This window comes from Geotrypetes seraphini, chromosome 2 (assembly GCF_902459505.1).
Source record: "Geotrypetes seraphini chromosome 2, aGeoSer1.1, whole genome shotgun sequence".
NCBI classification, from domain to species: Eukaryota; Metazoa; Chordata; class Amphibia; order Gymnophiona; family Dermophiidae; genus Geotrypetes; species Geotrypetes seraphini.
The window spans coordinates 235223910-235236772 of record NC_047085.1 but is presented as its reverse complement, the minus strand read 5'-3'; the positions used below and the strand labels follow the sequence as shown (position 1 = coordinate 235236772).

Below are 12863 nucleotides of genomic sequence, written 5' to 3'. Positions count from 1 at the left end.
CTCTACAGAAACTTCTCTCTCCCTGCAACTGGTATCTATTTCTGCAGCTGATAGAAACAGTAGATTAACTGTGAAAAGATATTTCACACCATTTACCAGAGAGCATGCAAAGATGGGGAAATACCCTGTTTTTAAGTTAAGCTACTGTATCAGTGAAACTTGAGAAAGAAGTAACAGGTCCTTAGGCAGGTCCTGATGCTGCGGTTTGGCACCAGGGCCCACCCAGCCAGATATCATGAAAAGATAAACACAGACCATGGTCAGAAGATAGAATTCTCAAGAATTATCATCTAATAGCAGGTGTCAGAAATGTGTTGCAGTTGGGAGGGGGTTTGATGCTCGGAAATGCTTATATGGTATAGGGGAGAGGCATTTCGGGGAAAAGGTTAGGTCTTACGGTAAACAGAGCGAACGTATAACATGACGCAGGTAAACCAGCCAATAAATGAATGTAGTTAGGCAGTAATGTATAAGAAAATAGCAAATAAGGATGTATCATGTGATTTAGGGCATCGTGGTGTTGGCCACTAAGAAATGTATAAAAACAGGCCTTTAAGAGGAAGAGACATCAGAGGACCCTCAGACCTGAGGATCACATTATTCTGTTACGCTATATGCTAAATACTTTATTGCTGTAAGCTGTTATTGATTGACTAAATAAATATATACTTATTGAAATCAGCATATAGCATGTGAGATCACCTTTGAGGTAGGCTTGGACAGCGACCTACTTCAGGGGGAGAGAGAGAGAGAGAGAGTTGGCAGATTGCTAGCTTTCAATAAGAAGCAGTTCTGTGTTTTGCAACAATCAGTAAATAATCAGGCCATTTGAATGCCTCTTTTAATTCTAGGTCTGCATCAACACAGATCATGATCTAACAGTAGCAGGTTGAAATGGGAATTTGTATTATAGGGCTGGAGGACCAGCAGGCCAATCGGTGTTTTCAGGCTAGCCCCAATGAATGAGAGAGATTTGCATATAATGGAAGTGACAGGCATGCAAATCTGTTCCATGCATATTCATTAGGGCTAGCCTGAAAACCCGATTGGCCTGCTGGTCCTCCAGGACAGGGTTGGGAACCACTGCCCTACAATATCTGGAAATCATTCTTAGAGGCAACTGATACAGGGGGGGGATGTATCCTTTATCACCATCTATGATTACTGATGTTCTTGATGAGAGTGAATTTGTTTATGCTTTTTAGTTTGTTGTGGATGTTTATCTCAGCTTTTTATTCCTTTTTTCTTTCCCTTCTGTCTTGGCTTTTTTTTTTTTTTCTTCACAGATAGGGCATACTTGAATGAAGTAACCTCTCCCCACAGTTACGTCAAAAAAGGAACCAACTCGTTTGAAATATCCTCTCCAAGATGTGGCAGAGTTTATTAGGCTTTCAAAAATCATATGCCATTCCTTGTCAGAAAGGCTACAGCTTTACTCCCATTTCCCAATGGACTTCAAGAACTGCAGCACTTGAAACTTCTGGAGCTAAGCAAAAATGATATATTTTAGATAGAGCCCTCCCTTTTTTTGAAAGGGAGAGAGCTGCTCTGATGGGATGTCTGTGTGGCAAATCTACTAAAACTGCAGGCCCCTCCTACATCCCAGTGACTTGTTTTGTGCGTTTTTCTTTTGGATGTGGGGTTGTATTTTTTAAAAAATAGTTCACAAATATAAATGCATTGAGGACAAACAGATCTGAGAAATGACCATTTTTCAAACAAAAAGATAAGACTTTTTCTGCTTCCAAAATGGTCATGTTCACTACTGGATTTTTGTGCGTGTTCTGCAAAATGTCCAAACTCAGATTTGGATTTCATATCGAAAATACCTCTCCATGTATCTCAGTAATATGTAAGCTATTGTTTCTACCTATCCTATCAGTGATAAGTAAGCTTGAATAAGAACATCACAATGCTTTCTTTAGTTTATACTTAGTTTATGCTTTATTCTTCTTGAACTACCATATACTCCTAATTATTTTTATCACCAATTTTCTGTGTGGGGGGAAGGGGGAGAGTATAAATATCAGCTTCTATAAATCCTTTAAAATATGTACTGTCCTGGTTTGCTAGAGAATATGTGCAGGGTTGTGAATCCAAGTTCAACATTCTCAAAGTTTCTTTTTAATTATGTAAGGTCTACAGCAGGGTTGTCCAACCTGTGGCCTGAGGGCCGCATGCGGCCCCGTTAAGTATTTTGTGCGGCCCCGGTCGAGGCTGATGCAGTGTTTTTCCTCTGCTGCCCCCGGGTGTTTACCGTTTTGCTGGCTCCCTCCTCTGTCTTGCTGTAGCGTTTGTGCGGCCCCAGAAACATTTTTTTTCGCCAATGTGGCCCAGGGAAGCCAAAAGGTTGGACACCCCTGGTCTACAGAGTCACTGGATCCATCTAAGTGAGTTTTTATAATCTGCCATTGTAGGAAACTGGATGCATTTATTTACGATGCAGCAGTGTTGAACTATATGGCTGGAAGAGATGAGGGCTGCAAGCTGGTGACCATCGGCAGTGGGAAGGTATTTGCTACCACAGGATATGGGATCGCAATCCAGAAAGATTCTGGCTGGAAGAGGCATGTAGATCTCGCCATCTTACAGCTATTTGGGGATGGTAAGTGTAAAAGCAGATGGTATTTTTTTTTTTAATATGTGTATCTAAGGACCTGCATTCTAACATATGATAGATGAAAGACTTCTGCTACTTAATGCAATGAATTTGAGTGATGAGGTGGTAATCTTGATAGATTGGTAGGAATTTAGCTGTAAAGATGAGATCTTCATTGATTAGAAGACTGTCGCTCAGCTTTACTACTTGCAATTACATTTTATGCAGTCATTTGCAAAGCAGTATTAATTGGTTCTAGATGAAGGTATCATTTAGTAGTAGAGGCCTACAGAAATGGCTTTTTTCAATTTTTGGCCAAAACCAAAACTGCAGCTGAAACTTGCTGCCTGGTTTAGCTGAAACAGAAACCAAAAACTAAAGTTTGGATGTTTGAATGTATGATTACCAGATTTTACACTAGTAAAATCTGGACCCCCCCCTAGACCCGCCCCCCCAGGCCCGCCCAGTTTTACCCAGCCCCACCCTCAGCTCCACACCCACCTCTGCCCCCACATCTGCCCCCACATCTCTTTCTCTAGTTCAGCAGCCAGAACTTTGATTTATAAGGAAGGAATAATCTAAATATTGCAGTACTGAGGCTTGTATGGATGCTGTGGAGACGGGGACAGTGGTCATGGGGACGGGGCGGTGACAGGGACAAATTTTTTCCCCGTGTCATTCTCTAGCCAGGACCCAAATGGGGTTACAGGTTGGTGGGGTCTCTATAGGTTCATCACTATTCCGTACCTCCAGAGGGTCATAAATTTTATTTGGCCACTATCATGGGGTCACAATCACAAAAGATTGACAAATACTGCCTACACAGCAGCTAAAGAAGGGTAATTTTTTTTAAATATTTTAATAACTCTATTGAATATTGACTTCTCACACACTGGCTGACTCACACTCATATCTCTGCTTGTCAAATATACAGTTTGAATGAGGCTGCAAAAAAGGACAAGCAGTACAGTAAGAGATTTAAAGAGAAGATGTTTTAAAAATGTATCTGTGTTTAACTATTCGTTTGTATGCCCATTTTCAGAGAGAAAAGGGCCGTTATAAGGCAAAGGCCATGCTTTAAAAAGTATAACAGACTCTGATCACCGAAGCTCGGTTGCGGAACAGGAAGTGTAGCCTACTTTAAGTGCAGGAAATGTTGCTAGTTTGGTAGCTATAGTTCATTTTGCCATTGCTCAGAATACAGATTTCAAATGGTGAACCATGTGATGCTGTACATAAAATCCACACTTTTAATCCACAGACATAATACATCAGCAGAGGCAATTCTGTATGGGTTGTGTCATTTCTGGCTTTTTAGCTCTCAGTCAGCGGTGTCCTGGGACTCCTAATCCCTCTCTGGAATTTAAAGAAACGAGACTAGAACAGTTTAAAACCATAACAAAGATTAACAGAGTGTATAGTAAAGTAGAATAGTAATACTCATTATGAACCTATTTGTCACGTCAAATTCTAATAGGATCTCTAAGCTTGCTGTTTAAGATTGTAGCAGTCAGAGCGCTATTTCCATTATACAGTCTCAACTGTGTAATCTGAAATGCAAGGCAATATAGCAAGTTTACCAGTGACACATAGTTACTGAAAGGAGACCTCATTTGAACTCACAAAATTTCCTAACTTACAGTCCTAGCAAGCAACAAATGCTCCTGTAAAAAAACAGACACCAAATATTATCTTTTATGGTTATTACTTAGGAAATTATTTCCTTCACATCTGGCCAAATAACCAGAACTGACCTCATACTGTTATGAATCCAGTCAGCGCTGGCAGTGATGACACAAGTTAGAACATTACAAAAAGAGGATGGCCAAAGCTGGCAGTAAAGGAAAATATCCTAATCTGGCAATTACGTTTTGAATTTAACGACTTGAGAACCAATGCAATATATATTTCAGACGGTGACGCATCAAAACCGTGCAAGACAATCGCGCTCAGACAAAGCCGGGACGACAATCATGCGCAGGACATCAGCGCGCCGGATTTAAACTCAATTTGAGGGGGGGTGTGAGTGGGGAACCCCGCACTTAACTTAGTAGTGTTGGCACTACCATTGGGGGTGGATGGGGGGAACCCCCCAACATTACAGAGTGACATCCCTGACGGACAAGTCTAAGCAGCCTGTTTAGAGTGCTGCTGGCTTGACGCTGCTTCAGTTGAAGGTAGGGCTCACTCACGGTCGGCGGGGAAGGAAGGATGGAGGGTCAGCAGGTGGGGCCAGGGGGGTGCTCAAGGGTTCTGCTGCACAAGGGATGGGAGGGCGGGAGGGAAGGATGGATAGAAGCTGGGTAAGGGTTCTGCTGTATAAGAGATGGGAGGAAGGGAACGATAGAACATAAGAACATAAGCAATGCCTCTGCTGGGTCAGACCCGAGGTCCATCGCGCCCAGCAGTCCGCTCACGCGGCGGCCCAACAGGTCCAGGACCTGTGCAGTAATCCTCTATCTATACCCCTCTATCCCCTTTTCCAACAGGAAATTGTCCAATCCTTTCTTAAACCCCATTACCGTACTCTGCCCTATTATGTCCTCTGTAAGCGCATTCCAGGTGTCCACCACCCGCTGAGTAAAGAAAAACTTCCTAGCATTTGTTTTGAATCTATCCCCTACCAATTTTTCCGAATGCCCTCTTGTTCTTTTATGTTTTGAAATTTTGAAGAATCTATCTCTCTCTACTTTCTCTATGCCCTTCATGATCTTGTAGGTTTCTATCATGTCTCCTCTGAGTCTCCGCTTTTCCAAGGAGAAGAGCTCTAGCCTCTCCAGTCTTTCAGTGTATGAAAGGTTTTCCATGCCCTTAATCATTCGTGTCGCTCTCCTCTGGACCCTCTCAAGTATTGCCATATCCTTCTTGAGGTACGGTGACCAATACTGAACACAGTACTCCAGGTGCGGGCGCACCATTGCCCGATACAACGGCAGGATGACTTCTTTTGTTCTGGTCATAATACCATTTTTAATAATACCCAACATTCTGTTTGCCTTCTTCGCGGCTGCTGCGCATTGCGCCGTAGACTTCATTGTTGTATCCACCAGTACACCCAAATCTCTTTCAAGGTTACTTCCCTCTAATACTAATCCCCCCATTTGGTAGCTGAACATCGGGTTTTTTCTCCCTATATGCATGACCTTGCATTTCCCTACATTGAATTTCATCTGCCATTTATTCGCCCACTCCTCCAGTTTGTTTAGGTCCCTTTGTAGATCCTCACACTCTTCCGTAGTTCTAACCCTTCTACAGAGTTTAGTGTCGTCCGCAAATTTTATAACTTCACATTTCGTCCCCGTTTCCAGGTCCAGCTGGGCAAACTTCTGCTGCACAGGGGGATGGAAGGGAGGGAGGGGAGGAAAGATGCTGCACATGTGGGAGAAAGAAAGGAAAGAGGAAGAATTGAGGTGAAGGAGAGGGAGGGAGAGATGGACATGTGCATACCCCGGAAATAAGACCTAGTGCCTTTTTTGGACCCCAAATGAATATAAGACACTGTCTTATTTTCGGGGGAAACAGTTTGTATATGGGTTTAGACTTGAGCCACTTATGTCAGCCATAGAGTTGGTCGAGGTGTGAGTGTCTAAGTTCTGATATACCAATAAAAAACAATTAGGGTATTACATAAATATACAGCCTCCAATTTCAAGAATTCTTACAAAAAAAGAGTTTGTTAAGAATCAATAACCATCTACAAACTCACAAAAATTCAAATGGTGAAAATTTAATATTCTTGTTTATAAAATAATTAACATACTACAATCATTATTACTACTTATACATACATATCCAATGTCCAGAGAACACCCCTGTAACCTAAATGCAAGTGATTTATCACATTGGGTGTGATACTATCTATAATAATAAAACGCTAAGCGCGCATGCGCACTCTTAACGCCGTGTTGCCTGATCTGTAGTTCCATGGCCAGCAGAGTGTGCATGCGCGCTTACCACGCATCTCTCTGTCAGAGACGCAGCAGAGCAAATCAGGGCAGTAGAAGGCCCCGAAGCAGCGTGTGTAGAGTGCTGCACACGCTGCTGGAATAGGCAGATTTGTAGTCGGGACCGTGGGAAGGGAAGGGGGGTAGTAAGGGAACCATGTCTCTGTCTCGCAGCGGGCTTGTCGGCTCCGGCCAGCCAAAGTTCATTTTTTTGTTCAAAGCCCCCACCGCGGCTCCTCTATCGAACCTCACCAGAGTCAGAGAAGACTTCCGACTCTGGCGGGGATCGAGAGAGGAGACGCAGTGTCGGCTTTGAACTAAAAAATGAACTTTGGCTGGCCGGAGCCAGCAACCCCACTGCGAGACAGAGACATGGTTCCCTTACTACCCCCCTTCCCTTCCCACGGTCCCGACTACAAATCTGCCTATTCCAGCAGCGTGTGCAGCACTCTACACACGCTGCTTCGGGGCCTTCTACTGCCCTGATTTGCTCTGCTGCGTCTCTGAAGGCAGTAGAAGGCCCCCGAAGCAGCGTGTGTAGAGTGCTGCACACGCTGCTGGAATCGGCAGGTTTGTCAGGACCGCGGGAAGGGAAGGGGGGGAAGTAAGGGAGCCGGCCAGACTGCGGGAAGAGAAAGGGGAGGTAGGGAAAACGCTGCTGCTGCACAGGGAAATGGTGTGGGGAGAGGGAAATGGAGGGGTAGGGAATGCTGCTGCTGTGGCTGCTGCACAGGGAAATTGAGGGGGAGGGAATACTGCTGTGGTTGCTGCACAGGAAAGTGAGGGGAGAGAAATGCTGCTGCATAGGAAGCAGGGAGAGGACAGATAGAAAGAAAGACAAACAGCGGGAGGAAGGGAGACAGAAAGAAAAGAAGAAAGACACAGAAAGACAGACAGACAAAGGGGGCCAGGGAGAGAGACAGACAGAAAGAAAGACAGTGGGAGGGAAAGAGAGAGACAGAAATAAAGACCGACATATATTCTAGCACCCATTAATGTAACGGGCTAAAATACTAGTATATGTATAAGTGTGAGCTGACCCATCTTCTCTCACATCTTCTCTACATCAAGCGGCATTATGGAGCAAAGATCTGGAACAATTGCTCATGCCTACTACTTATGGGGAATTTAGGAAACACCTAAATATATAGGGCTCCTTTTACGAAGCCGCGATGGCGGTTTAATGTACGTAATAGCGCACGCTAATTTGCTGGCTGCGGTAGCCTCTTGAGCAGGCGTCGATTCGTGTGATGCCGTGGGCCAGGTCCCAACTGCGTTGTTGTCCCGCTGGAGTCTGCAACAGAACCCATTATTTACACTGCTGCCCTGGATGGCAAGAGCGTGCAGCAGCATGCAGTGGGGGTTGAGTCCCTTGACACTTGCCTAGGGGTCTGCCGCTTCAGATTTTGGGCTGGGTGACTCTGTCCACAGACACGAGTCTCTCCAGCTGGGGAGCAGTTTGTATGACTTCCTCCAGTACAAGGCCAGTGGGCAACCTCAGAGTGCAAGTTTTTCAGCTAGTGCTAGTTTTTCAGTTAGCGCGTGCTAAAAATGTGCATGCGATAAAGCCGCTAACGTGGCTTCGTAAAAGCAGCCCATATCTGTTCCTGAAGTATTTAGGCAACTAACCTGTACAATCCTACTCCACAATAACTGATCTCTAGCGCTGTTAATAACTAGCTTCTAACTTTGGTAATTCTACTTAATTTGTAACATCTTTTAACCATTGTAAACCGCATAGAACTTCATGCTCCTGCGGTATATAAACTGTTATTATTGTTATTAGATGGATACCAACCTGTAATATATGTGCTTTCTACACATAGGCACTTATCTAGCATATATGCATATATGTACACATGTATATGCTAGTATTCTGATTATTTCAAGCTATTGGAGGCGATAGTAAGTGTTCAAATTGTCATACCAAATGAATATTATCAAGAGAACATGAATTAAAAGATGTTATTTAAATGAGGGGAAGACCTCAAGATTGTTCTTGGTGAGCCTTAGTGTCAGAACAACACCTTAGTCTTATCATTTTATTTATTTAAAAAATTTATCAACCGCCTATATCTAGACGGCATTACATCAATAACATGCACAGAATATGACAAACAAGACTTTTACAAACGTGTTGGTTTACAGATGAATAATATCATTTTAAATAACTCTTCACAGTACTGTTCATCTTAAAGCTAGCATTCAGCGTTTCAACTTTATTGGAATGCTTCTAAAAATAGCATGGTTTTAAGGATTTTTTTGAACTTCTGAATATCCGGTAACGCTCTTATCAGTCCAGTTAATTTGTTCCACAGCGTTACTCCCATGGTAGAAATGGCCGATGTTCTTGTGTTCTCATAGTGTATTTTTGAGAAATCTGTCAAGGCCAATTGCATTGCACCCTCAAATTGCAAAGTTCTGAGTGGTCAGTAAATTGCTATAGCCTGTGATAAATCCCAAGGAATCCCATGGTAAATGACTTTAAAAATATCAAAGTTAATGTTTTGAAAATAATGCATAATCGCACAGGTAGCCAGTGCAATTTCTTCAACCAAGATATTATATGGTCCAATTTTCTAACTCCACAAAATTAGCCTTGCAGCCGCATTTTGGACCATTTGTAAAGCTTTGCACTGAGCTGTTGGAACCCCTAAATATAAGGCATTGCAGTAGTCTAACCTCAAATGTGTGCTATTCTTCCTTTTTTCTTGTTTTTCTTTTGCTTATTTTGTGTTATGTGCAATCTCAATAATCCTAAACAGTTTCTTAACAAATAAGAAAAGCACTTATCTTTTTCAACAGCTTCTTAACAGATAAAAGGAGGTCTTTTCCTCATTTAAATAACATCTTTCTATTGGTGTTCTCTTGATAGTATTCATAAGAACATAAGAATTGCCACTGTTGGGTCAGACCAGTGGTCCATCGTGCCCAGCAGTCCGCCCCCGCGGTGGTCCCTAGGTCAAAGACCAGTGCCCTAACTGAGACCAGCAGGAACTCATTTAACTTTGTCTTGAATCCCTGGAGGGAATTTTCCCCTATAACAACCTCCGGAAGAGCATTCCAGTTTTCTACCACTCTGGATGAAGAAGAACTTCCTTACATTTGTACGGAATCTATCTCCTTTTAACTTTAGTATTCTGATTATTTACATATAAGAACATAAGAATAGCCTTACTAGGTCAGACCAATGGTCTTATCAAGCCCAGTAGCCCAGCCTCACGGTGGCCAATCCAGGTCACTAATACCTGGCAAAACCCCAAAGAGTAGCAACATTTCAGACCTGAGACAGTGATGTCATAATGCCTCATTCCACAAACGTATGAGAGCCAACCTCTTCAGTGATGTCACTGTGGCTTGATTGTTCCATTCTAGAATAGTCTTACTGGATCAGACCAATGGTCCATCTAGCCCAGTATCCCATCTTCACAGTGATTAATCCAGGTCACAAGTATCTGGCAAGAACCCAAATAGTAGCAACATTCCATGCTACCGATCCAGGGCAAGCAGTGGCTTCCCCCATGTCTGTCTCAATAACAGACTATGGACTTTTCCTACTGTATTTCAATTTACCTCAAGGCAAAGAGAATATGCAAATATAGTATCAGATGAAGGTAATATTTGAATTTGTTTGCTTTTCAGGGGAGATGGAAGAACTGGAGGCTTTATGGCTAACTGGTATCTGCCATAATGAGAAGAATGAGGTTATGAGCAGCCAACTGGACATCGATAACATGGCTGGTGTCTTCTATATGTTGGGGGCTGCCATGGCGCTCAGTCTTATCACATTCATCTGTGAGCACCTTTTCTTCTGGCAGCTGCGCCACTGCTTCATGAATGTCTGTTCTGGCAAACCAGGAATGGTTTTCTCCATCAGCAGAGTAAGTACTAGTCAAAGTTATAGTCCCCACTCATCTATTTCAGCATATAATCGTGGAGTATTGTTTTATGATACTGGTCCAGGGTTATTTTGATTCTGCCTCTGAATTAATAATCCACATCTGAAATAGTTCCTAAATGGGTTGATGATATTTCAGAAGAAGAAGATCAACATTGTCTGAACTGTGTCACGGTCAAGTCAAAATTCTTTGTGAGCCAGCTTGTCACCTGCATCCAATTAAGTTTATGATAAAGAATTGCTGGATTAAGGATTGTCTGAACTATTTTAATTGACCTGTAGTTGTTAACAATGGTTTGGAATGGTTTTGCAAGGTCGGACAATATTTTGACTGTTGGAATTGATCATACAATTTATCATGGTTATTATAAGTACTACCCTGGATTCTTAACAAAAACACTGCTGACCATTTTTAGAGTTAAGAACAAAAGCTATGGTTGGCATATTGTAACATTAGGTGTACTAGTTGCTTGAGTGCCCCCAATATGATGCATACTCCTTTACTATGTCCAAGGAAGTGAGGTCATCTGACTTATCCACAATTATTTTGAATCGCTGGCTCCTAGGGTCTTAGTCAAGGTCTGATATGCAGTAGAGTTAGCCATGGTTTATGAAAAGAGATTAACCCCCTCTTCTACGAAACTACAATGGCAGTTTCTAGCACGGGGAGCCACAGTGAATGGCCCGCACTGCTCCCAACGCTCATAGGAACTCAATGAGTGTTTAACTGTTTCTTAAAATGAAACAGATTTACGCACAGTCACAATTGGCCCACTGGAGCCAACACCAATGCAGAAAGTCATCACTAGTTTCTACATTATTTCTCTGCGCTGTTGGAATTAATAGCTTTTGATTTTTGGATCGTAAAGATCTATTAGGCTTATAGAGTGCCACAACTTGTTGAAAGTACCATGGTGTTTGATGCTAGATAGTCTGGTGGACCACAAAAACAACTTTATGTTGCACCCGAAATACAACTGGTAACCAATGTAATTGCTTCAAAATTGGCTTAATATGTGCAATCCTGTCATCTCCCATCACCAACCTAGCTGCGGCATTTTGTATCAATTGTAACACTCTCCTTGTTTTCAAAATTCCAAGATAGAGAGCGTTACAACAGACCAAACCTAGCTTCTGAATCACTTTGTTCTCTAAGACAAACTCCGCTTCTCACGCAGAACATTACTATTCGTCTTTCCGACTCCTAAAGTATGCAAATTCAAAAGATTCCTCAACAAGACACTTTCCTTCCAAGCAAGAATCTGGAACAGTACTCTTAAGTGACTTACTCCTTAACTATTTGTCATACCAATCATTCAGAAGATCACTGAAAACCCATTTATTTGACAAATTTGTTTAACTTCCTTAATCGTTTTTCCTTTACGTCTTCTGGCATGCTCCTGTTGTATATGCCTGTCTATTTCCTCCTACTTCATACTGTGGGACAGGATCCTGGCTAGGCCTAGTTGCTTCACTGAATCCCAGTTCCAAAGTTTAAATAAAGGTGGTGGAACACAGCACTCAGTGCCTCCCAAGAATTGCACACTGAGATTTCCTGGTTGATCAAAACAAAACACTTTAATGGAAAACAAAACTCCAAACACAATTTCAGAAATGGCACGAGCAAAAAGGACAGGCTTCCAGGAATTCAATTAATTCCTCATAGGAAGCAAATAAGTCTCACTTTAGCACAAGCCATGCTTTCAGAGTCAGTCCAGTCCATCAACAAAAAAAGTCCTTAACTTTTCCTTCTGGCCTTACTCAGGGCCTAACAAAACAGTACATGCACCAAACACTTGTTCTCTGAAAACACTCTCTCTTGCTTTGGCTGTGGCCCTGTTGGGTAGAGCCGAATCCCCAACAGGCTGGGAGGAGATAAGCCCGTATACCACAGGTGTTACCACCCTCCCAATAGACAGGCTCAGGTTTTCCTTCTTCAACCCCCAAGCACAAGTCAGAGCAGTGCACAAACTGCTCCAAAAAAATAAAACACAAACTCAAAATTCCCAGGAGGAAAAAGAAAAACTGCTTGGTTTAACAGCCTACTCACAGTCCATTGAGTGTTCTTCCCAGTTAGGCAAAACACAGTCCTCCTGGTACTCCATGTCATAGTCCTCAGGCTGGGCTTCTGTGACTGGTTTGGACTTGCTGGCTTCCAGTTCCTCCATCTCCCAATCCTCAGGGAAACTTCCTTGTGCTGGCCATGGTTCAGCTGGAAGGACTGGCTTCCTTCCCATCTTCTGTTCAGCTCCTTGTCCCAGCTGTCTCTCCTCTATATCTGACCAGGAAAGCTCTATAAATGGGAGCCTCGGCAATATGCCATGCCCCCTCCTAGCAGGGTTAGACAAACTCTTAAAGGGCCCTGCCATCTCAATATCAGCCTGAGCTCTGAACACTCTTAAAGGGACAGGCACCTTCCTAA

General features: G+C 42.9%; 1 protein-coding gene across 5 annotated transcripts in view; it reads left to right on the top strand.

Annotated features, from left to right (window-relative positions):
* GRIN2B (glutamate ionotropic receptor NMDA type subunit 2B) overlaps positions 1–12863 on the top strand; it is a 958742-nt gene that overhangs the window by 933089 nt on the left and 12790 nt on the right. For all 5 annotated transcript variants that reach the window (XM_033935222.1, XM_033935224.1, XM_033935223.1 and 2 more), the window contains 2 exons: positions 2418–2605; positions 10186–10424. In XM_033935222.1, coding sequence (XP_033791113.1) covers positions 2418–2605; positions 10186–10424 — 427 coding nt within the window. The remainder of the gene's footprint in view (positions 1–2417; positions 2606–10185; positions 10425–12863) is intronic.